The sequence below is a fragment of the Enoplosus armatus genome, chromosome 19, assembly GCF_043641665.1.
Source record: "Enoplosus armatus isolate fEnoArm2 chromosome 19, fEnoArm2.hap1, whole genome shotgun sequence".
NCBI classification, from domain to species: domain Eukaryota; kingdom Metazoa; phylum Chordata; class Actinopteri; order Centrarchiformes; family Enoplosidae; genus Enoplosus; species Enoplosus armatus.
This window is the reverse complement of record NC_092198.1, coordinates 19,439,910-19,449,842: the sequence shown is the minus strand read 5'-3', so window position 1 is coordinate 19,449,842 and position 9,933 is coordinate 19,439,910. Positions and strand designations below refer to the sequence as shown.

Genomic DNA, 9,933 nt, shown 5'->3' with positions numbered 1-9,933 from the left:
GGTTTGTAGGCTTCTCACATTATGGGTCAACTTTTTTTAAAAAGCCCTAAGCCAGCTGGCGATGTACTGGCTCGGGGGAACTTGACCTTCTGGCTGCCAACCAGCCTGCTCTACGTCAACGTCCGAATATAACAAAAAAACACAACGACAGAAGCACTGATGTGGCATTTTGTCGTCACGAGGTCGCTTCAACACACACTGATTCTGACGTTCAACACCAAAGACTTAAAGGACGGTCTTCATGCTCGTGAAGTAGGTGACGTAAATGATAAACACCTCTCGGGGGCCAGATTTCCATATGCAGAGTCGCGCCTTTCATTTAATTTGGCTGCACAGTCTGAAATTAGCATTTCATTTACTGAGGCAGCAGGCAATTACACAATCAGCGACTCGCGCTAACTACTAGGTGCAATTTGTACCTGAGCGCGAGCTCAAGCGGTTCACTCAAATGGTGGATTTCGTGCGACGCCGAGCCCTCGGCCGGCTCTGGTGTCAAAGGGACGGGAGATTTTTTGCCGACGGCGGACACTCAAACTCATCCGTCCTTTTTTCGTTTTGCATCCCTTCACCCCTCAACACAGAGCTGCGCCTCCTCCACCCTCTGTATATGATCCTATATGATGATGTCATCCATCGGTCTGCTCATTCTGTCAGCTACTGTGTCTCCCACACACACACACACACACACACACACACACACACACACACACAGAGAAAAGATCGTACGCGCTGGCAGGTCATATCAGCACTGCTGCTATTGTTACAGTTAATATGCTATGCTAGATCTAGAGTGGCGGTTAAACTGTAGGCCTGATCAGTCTGAGGTCTCCTGTTATACAACTTCAATTGACACGTGCGAATCAGACAGCGAGTATTTTCTGTGGGCGTGGTCTAATAAACAAAACATACAACGCGGATGCATCCTAGAAGCATTTACGTCTACGGGGAGGTGGGGGGGGGGGCTACACAGTGACAATGGCAGTTAAAGTGAAATGGTTTGTTTCACGAAGGCGAGCTGTTGCAGCGTTTATCTGATCCCTGATCAGTTCAATCACCGAATGACCCGTGTGGGTGTCGCCCACGTGTTTGCGTTAAGTCATGGCCGGTTGTTTGGCTAGCTGGCTACAGTGGCTCAACTGTCATTGTTCTTCTGGCGTTATTAACAGAGACGCAAATGTTTGGCTCAATGTCAATGAAGGTGTCTCAGATCTCGACTGGATTTCACCTGGACGCTCGAAACGACAGGTGACAATGGGGCCTGAAGGAGCAGCGATCACTACTGCGACGCGACAGGTCGGGTGTCCGGGCTCAAACGCGCGGTTAGCGGCGCTGACGGACGAGAGGGACTCTCCAGCCTCACCGCAGGACACAGAAACAGACATTAGTCCTGATTACCTGCAGCTGTGACTGCAGCGTCATGCCGGGCACTGCTGCCTCTTCGCCACACACACACACACACACACCACCACATCACGCCTCTGTGTACCTGAGCCTCAGTGCAAAGCTGCATGTCCTCCACCCTCTGGCGGTAGCTCTCGAACTCGGCCAGCGCCTGTCTCTTCATCCTCTCGTGGAGCTCCATGGACTCCTCCAGAGACTGGATCCGCCTCTTCAGGTCCATCTCATCGCTGATCTTACTCTTGTACTGGAGCGGGCGGGAGGGAAGGGCCCAGTTAGGAAAACACTCCAAATTTGAATAATAATAATGGAGATGCCTCATGGAAATGCATCTGGTTGTGCACCAAAAACACGCGTGCAAGCGCGGGATACGTGTATTGCGGAGACTGAAAATAGGAAAAACTCCACCAAACCTCATTGACATATATGAACGTTTTCATGCAGTCTGCTCGCAAGCACGTTTGGCCTTGATTTGGCTCATTACGATACTCAAATGAACGTGAAAATGAAAGGTACATTTAAATCAGTTCAATTCACAATATTTCATTCAGAGCACAACACTAAACCTCCTCTGCAGGCAGGCTTTGAGGGGAAGTATAGCACGTAAATAGCCCGTGCATATACATACATATGTTTAGCAAGTAATTCTAAAAGGGAGCGATGACATATAGACGTAAATATTTAATATTCAGTGGATTAAATATTGACCTGACTGACCTGAATGTGACTCTTGGTGATCTCAGAGAGTCCATTTCTTATTCTCAAATCAATAGTCAAAAACCAATCAAAGCCCGCTCGTACCCCACGCCAAAGAGTACAAGGCGTGGCACCATTAATTCATCTATTAAACCAGAAAAGGTTATTTATAACTCACGAGCTGTCAATTATTCCAAAAGTCACACTGGAACTTTGCATTTACATATTCCTCCCAGGAAGCAGCGATTGATTACATTACTTATTTAAATGAACGTTCGTTTAAAAAACCCACAAATCCGCTTTCTCTCCTTTTCCAATATCTGCAAGTCAGCTCAGGAAACCAAACACATTTAAATTTACATTCAAAGCACACTTCTCTGACACTTCCCATCGAAAGCATGGCATGACGATGCAACTCAGAGAGCGTCAACGTGTTGTAAAAGCAAGAACGCCACCGGTGAAAGAGTGTACACCTGTAGTATCTTCTCCCTGGTCTCGGAGAGAATCTGCTGCACCTCCTCTTCGTGGGCCTCCTTCAGAGTGGCGATGGCCGCCTCGTGTTCGTCGTTTTTCGTGTTGAGCGCGTAGATCACCTGCGGCGGGGAGAAATGGAAAGAGCCCCATTAGCTGTCAGACGTGTTCACAATCAGGAGTTATTACTCCCGTTACGTTGGGATGTTGGATGTGTTTTGTTCAAAAATGAGAGTGGACGCCACAGACGGCAGAACAGGGAGATGAAAGGAATGGAGCCGCCAACGATCAATACCTTTCAATTCATTCTTTGTAGGGGAGGAAAGCTTCTCATACACCATTTGTACCATCAAGTCCTTCACTGAAGACCATCACAATGAATCATATTTATGTGCAACGGTTGTGTACTGTACTTAAAGTGGGGTTAGGATTAAGAATGCGCACACAATGTCCCGTGTCGTTTTTAACAAGAAGCCTGCATCTACCAAATGTTTAGAGGCAAACCACCAAAACCCTCGTCACGCTTTACGTTAACCGTTCATCGCGAAGTTCCCTTCAAGTCAGCATACAGATCAAGACGTGGAGGAGGCAGAGAAATGCAAACGCCTGCCGCGTCGCACTGCAAATGAGCAACAAGTGACAAGTAAATGAGCTGTTGTACATATACGCGGTACATGCAGATCATGCCTCCATGTTTCCCGTATCGGCCCGGGAAGCATCACTGACGCCCCCCCCCCCCCCCCCCCCCCCCCCGACAGTTAGAAATTAGAAGTCGGTTGATGCCCTGTATCGCCGGGGATAAAAATAACACAAGCAAACTGTTGTGCACGAGATTGACCTTTAAATCCGACCCAAAAATACACGCAGCCATCCAGAGAGCAGTAATCTGACAGCACAGTGATCCCCTGCTCTCAGGCAGAGAGAGGCAGGGAGGGGGACAGGGAGGGGGACAGAAATGGGTTTTACATTTCCACATGAAAAACCACGAGACACCCCTCCCCGTGCCTCTCTCTCTCTCTCTCTCTCGCCATCCCTGAGAAACAAGGCTATGCGTTGCCTCTTTGGGAAAAAAAAAACAAAAAAGGAGTCAATAATTCAGCCCGCTGAACTGTGGGATGGCGCTAAAGAGCCTTTGTTTACTTTGGAGCAAAGTCCGTCAACAGAGTTAGAAAAGGGGGAGAGCGGAGGAAAAGGGGGCAGGAGGGGTGGTGGGGGGGTGGGGGGGGGGGTGGAGGAGGGCACACGAGCTTTCTTTGAAACAATGGCATCCACTTTTCATGCCTGAGAGATGAAAGGGTTCAGTTTGACGAGTGGCGGGGCCTGTTTCTTTACCCCCCCCCCCTCCCACACACACTCACTGTTCCTGCTGACAGCCGCAGAGCTTTACTCAATAAGAGAAGCTAAGACACATTACAATCCAGAGGCGCCCTCTTGACGGGAACATGCTCTTCACCCTGTATGCTGCATATTAAATATATCTTGATATTTACGTACTTTCTTTAATTATTTGTTTTCTTAATTCAAGCCTGACTTTTATCCTAAAACATATTTTAAACTTCATTCCACCTCAATTTGGCCGATAACTCAATATCATCACTTATTTTTCGCCCACATCGCTGCGAAACAAGCCTTAGCTGTTAGCGCTCGGCTGTTAGCTCGACCATTTGTCGTGGCAGTTCGCTGTCCTAACAACAAGACTAACAGTCGACAGGCGTGCTAGCAGCTCTGTGAGCCACGGCAGTGCTAACATGCTAACGTGCTCATAGTGACAATGCTAACATGCTGATGTTTAGCAGGTGTAATGTTTACCGAGTTCCCTGTCTCAGTTCACCATGTTCACCCCCCTGTTAGCATGCTAACATGCTAAATGACGAGCTAAACTAAATTAGACAAAAGTACAGCTACGCTTCGTTTTGCAGGTATTATTATTATTTGGGTTAGGGTTAGGGTTATTACAATTTATTCAAAAGGTGGATAATGTTTGTAGCAAAGTTAATGGCAACTCACGAGGACATTTCACTTCAAAGCACAAACGTGAGCCTCATGGTGGCGCTAGAAGAAAAGCCGGGGGGGGGGGGGTTCATGCTCTGGGGAAGCTGAATGTCTGTATAAAATGTCTGTTGTTGAAATGTTCCAGTCAGTGGTGGACAGGCAGCCGCGCAGCTGGCAAAGCTAACAATTCACACATTGAGACGTATTGAGATGGAGGAAAAATGGAGGCCGCAAGAAGAAAATCACAAGTTTATCCCACTGGCTTCTATAATCTGCGCTTTCATTTGGACTTCTCACGTCAAGTCTCTCTTCTCTGCTTCCTCATGCTCGCCGAAAAGGAGCGAAACGTCCGCGATCAGAGACAAACTGCGAGGATGCCAAAGAAGGCAGAGAGAAAGATTCAAAATAAAACAGCCTACCCCTACCGCACCTCTAAATTATTCAGTCAGCTCAGTCGCTCGTCAGCTTAGGAAGTGAATGGAGCAGACGTAACTGTTAGAGGAGCTGAAATCTCCCTCGCATCCCGGGAGTCATCAGCACGCTCCTGCAGATGAAACGCACTAATCGTAACGCTGTGGGGTCGGCTGATACACACACACACACACACACACACACAAACACGGCCACGACAAAATAGCAAGCAACGTGTACGTGCCAAAGTAAACACACACACACACCAGCGGAACCTACGCAAGCCATGTCCAAACTCATCGGCGCCATCAGTGATCAGAGGGACGAGGAGGCAGAGACAATTGTGTGTGTGTGTGTGTGTTTCCTCATGTTGTGGGGACACACATCTGTTGTCACATCGCGGGGGGACACTCGCCTTCCTCAAGTCCCCGTAACGCAAATCATCCCATTTTAGGGGGGAAGACCTTTAGGTTTAGGGTTAGGGGCAAGGTTAAGTCCGGACGGAAACACGGCCGGGTGTGTGGGTTTGTACGCGTCAAACTGCAGGGAAAAAAAACAATTACAATTGCCGCCTGAGAGACAAAGGCTGCCAATATTGTCATCAGGGATCAACAGATATTGGATCTTGCAAACCAGCAACGTGCCATACATCATCATTATTATTATTATTATTATTATTATTATTATTATTATTGTTAGTATTCTAAAGGGGGTTGCCGACATCAGCCAATATGTGGGATGAATACAACAATTTGAATTTAACCTTATCAACAAAAGGAAGTTAGGTAGCAATATATACACACGATATATAGTATGCCACCCGTCCGGACGTCTGGGGCTTTGTGAGTACAGCAGTACACACAATTTAGGGGCCTTTCTTACCCTGAACACAGCCCCCGGAGGAAGTCCAGGGCTGTGTTCGCCACCACGAGCGACACCCTTTCACATTACATGCAGTCATTTGAGCCTTTGTTCACAGGAAAATACTGATTTAGTGCACCTTTGGAGCTGAAAAGACGCTACGTTGCCGCTCCGGCAGACGGGTCGCGTTTTCTCTGCGTCTGTTCGGCGCGTACACGAAACCCGTTTTGCGTTACACTTTGACGCTCTACTGTGCCACGACGTCGAAATCTAGCGTCTCAGCTCAAAGCTCAACTTGGACTTCTGGGAAACGTTTTTCTGGTCGGTTGCTGGGCGTGAGTGTTATTCTGAGGTGTGAGAAAAACAGACAATGAGAGAGAGAGAGAGAGAGAGAGAGTGTCTGGCAGCGGCCGATCCTCTCTCATCTCCCCGGGTCGATCGGTTCACGTCCTTGGAGGAGTTTGCATAAATGACAGCGATACCGGAGCGGATCGATGCGGTGACAGCGAAATGCCACAAATTTCATCTGTCAGCCGGGAGAAAGTCACAGCTGAGAGACTCCCGGAGACTTTCACCAGCCGAGCCGCAGCTGCAGCCTCCGCTATAGCTGCTCGGTGAAATATGACTCTGCTGTCAAACTCTGTAAAAGCTGAAGAAATGCGTCTTCCTTTCTTTTTTTTTTTGGTCCTTCCTGCTTTGACTTCGACTTTTCCCGCCTCTGTTGTACTTCCTCGGCTTCACGTTACTCTCTACATAACCTTTTAGAAGAATATCCCAGAGATGTAAAACTTATCTTTTTCTCTTGTGCGTCACCTCTTTTTTCCCCACCTTCGCTGTTTGCTTACAGTACTCGAGCAGGAGCGTCGAATTGTGAATAATCTGCATTGTGCTCTTGACATTAGCTCGTCAAAAGAAACTCCCGGAAGCAGGCTCAATAAACAGACTGTTACTGATGTCAGAATACACCAAACGAATGCTAATGTCCACGAATATATTAACGAACGCAGACAACTCCGTTAGTTACATAAAAACAGAAGTCAAGACAGGGAGGCGAGGACTGAACCGAATCAGCCTTTTTACACTTATGGCTTCTTGTCCCACGGGGGCCTTGTTTTCTTCAATCGCGCGGAAAAAGCTCGGGCAGTGTGCTTTGCGAACACGTCAACCTGTTTTCATCAGAAATAATAACGTGTTTCTAGGAGACTAGGACATGTCGCTGCGCGAGAATCAACAGAAACGAAATATTCTTCGGGCGCCGGCAGAATTGATTTGCTCATTTTCGGACTCAATCACAAACACAAAAAGATCAACACGTCCCACAACTTTCTCGGTGCTTATTTTTGGCTACCATAACGGCCATGAAAAAAGAAAAATTTAAACATTTCAACAATAGCGGCGTGAGTCGTAGTCATAACTTTTTAATTAGGCAGTAAAAGACTCAAAGGTTCAGGATCAAAGCCAAATATGCTGTTTCATCCTCACGTCTCCGAAGCTCTCAAATCTCAAATTTTGTCGCTCTAAATTGCTTATGAGCGCTGTTTCCTGCCCACTGCCGGCACACTTTTCCCAGAGACGGCCGATATTCTGGGGTCAGAAGTTGTAGCGGCAGAATAAGTGCACTGAAGACACAGATACAAGCCTCGCCCCCCTCTTCCGCGGGAACTGTGCGGTCGTTTGTTAGCAGTGGGACAGCAATCCAAAGCCACGCAGTAACAGCTTAAACGAGCGCTTGCGGAAATAATTAAGCTGCTATTGACTTCTGACACCCAGCAGCGCCTCGCGCATCGAGAAACTTCAACGGCGATGGGAAACGAAAGCGAAGCAAACGACTTCGTGAAAGCACACCGCCAGAGAAAGTGACAGTCCGTCGCTCTTGGCTAAAAGTTCAGACTCCGATGAGCTGCCTGCCAGAGCCATCCTAATGAAGTCCATTAACGCGGATAATTGCCGGCCTTTTCAGCGGAGGAAGCTTTATGGCGGTTTGCACCCAAATCTGAATCCGGGAACGGCAGCAGGTGCCACGTTGTGTTCCTCCGGGGGAGGGGGGGCTGGTGACGCCGGCCGCACAGAGGATCAAAGACAGATGGCTTTCCGCAGAAGCAAGGTTGAACCACCTCAAAAGGATCTAATGACTCCAAACGAACTCTGACGGGCTGCAATCTCCTCTCATTTCACTCTGAACACACACACACACACTTTACTAATCTCTCAGCTCAAGTCCCTCCGTCGGCTGATGAGACTTTGATGATGATGGCGATGTCTAATGGCGACCATTTCTACTACCTTAACACTCGCCAGTAGTCATTTCCCACCCTGCGGCAGTGGAGCTTTGTCTTATGAGTGCAGTGGGTGTGAGCGCATAAAGGAAGAGCTGCGGAGGGATGACGGAGGTGCCTGCCCCGCCTGAGGCGCTGGGCTGGAGCTGCAGCGTGGTTCGAAGAATGGCCGCCGCCGCCGTCTACATAAAGGACTGGATTTCAAATGTTCACGATTCAAATCATATTGTTGGCGTTTTGAGGAATCTGCATGCGTTAGATGAGAGGATCGAAACCACTCTCATGCCCTTCAGACGCAGCAGCTGGCTAGCTTAGCTTAGCATAAGGGCTACTCCGCCTCCCAGCATGCCTAAAGCTCACTAATCAACACGTTATATCTTGTTTGTCTGATCCGTAGAAAAAAGAGATTTGAGATTTCCAGGTGCGGGCCGGTGGATTTTGTCTCCCCCTTCTTTCCAGTCTTTGCGCGGCGCCAAGCTAACCAGCTGCTGGCTAACGCATTTATTTAACAGGCAGATATGAGAGAGGTATCGATCTCCTCATCCCAGAACGAGAAAATCAAAAGTGTGTTTTCCAAAATGTCAAAACTATTCCTTTAACATCAAATGTCTTTTGCAATTCTTCTTTTGTTTTCTTGAGCATAGAAGTTCTACTCTTGACCTATGGATCAGTTCGCGAGACAAAATGATCTCCACTCAAGGTCCACTTACTACTAACGCCATGTCACGGTCTTCCAATTGAAATTTGCTGAATAAATTGAACTAAGAGATTATAGAGAGACAAAAAGACATATTTAGGGATGAAAATAGCAATGCCAAAGATGCGGTTATCATTTGTGAGCAACGACCGGTGACATCTTTTAAATCTTGAACTACCGACCCCCGCCAAACTGAAGAGCGTTTAGAGGCCAAAAAGCCACATTTATCATGGGTGTCCACAAAATGACTGCACGTCCCGGTGGTGAAGCCTGCTCACCATAAATTGTTTTGAACGCTGCTTGGCGGTAAACTGTGTGATGAGACGCGAGTGCAAAATAAAAAGAAAAGAAGAAGCCTCCCGAGCCGCGGCGAGGTACATTAGTAGGTAATTATCATTACCTTCTTAGGCTCATTATCATTTAATCATTGCCTAATTGGAAATTAAATTTCTAATTTTGAGTAGGGAAGACTGAGGTGGCAGACATTTCTTCTTCTCTCTCTGTCTTCTATGTTTAAATCAGGGTCCGCGGGCACTAAAGGGTGGACGTTACGGAGACATGGTGGAGCGCAGAGAGTCACCAAACGCGTCCTTTAAAAATGACGGATGTGGATTTGACAATAACGATGCTGGTGCTCGACAATAACGCTTTTCCAAAGGGAGTGAACGCCAGATATGTGCGGATTAAAACCGCGTCGTCATTGCACGTTCCCTCACCGCCGTCTCAAAAGTTTCATATTTCCAAATAAAAAACATAAAATAAAAAAATTAAAAAATGCAGGCTGAGGCAGCGTGCCATCTCATTTCCACAGCCTCTATGTTACGCGTTTACCGAGAGCGAGTTTAACGGAGCAGAGAGCGAGATAGGAGGCCTAATTACTTTAATTATAATGCGTGGCTGTGATCTGCTAAACTGTAAGGTGCACCTTAATCCGTCAGCTAATTATGGGATGTTCTGCGGTGGTGTGAGTGGTGGAGGTGGTGGTGCAGCTGAGACGGGGGGGGGGGGGGGGGGGGGGGTCGGGCCGGTGAGTGGAAAAAAGGCACAGTTTGGGTCTTGATTAAATGCAGCGTCTGCGATCGGAGGACGGAGCTCTTTCAGCATCAGACACCAAAGAAACTGCATCAGCGG

The 9,933-nt window shown here is 47.8% G+C and overlaps 1 protein-coding gene across 1 annotated transcript in view; it reads right to left on the bottom strand.

Annotated features, from left to right (window-relative positions):
* Positions 1–1,579, bottom strand: part of fam184ab (family with sequence similarity 184 member Ab) — a 61,212-nt gene extending 59,633 nt beyond the window's left edge. Inside the window, exons 1-2 of the mRNA XM_070926360.1 lie at positions 1,487–1,579; positions 1,226–1,355 (exon numbers count right to left, since the gene is read on the bottom strand). Of these exons, the coding sequence (XP_070782461.1) occupies positions 1,226–1,355; positions 1,487–1,564 (208 nt within the window). The 5' untranslated portion in view covers positions 1,565–1,579. The remainder of the gene's footprint in view (positions 1–1,225; positions 1,356–1,486) is intronic.
* Between the last annotated feature and the right edge of the window lie 8,354 nt (positions 1,580–9,933).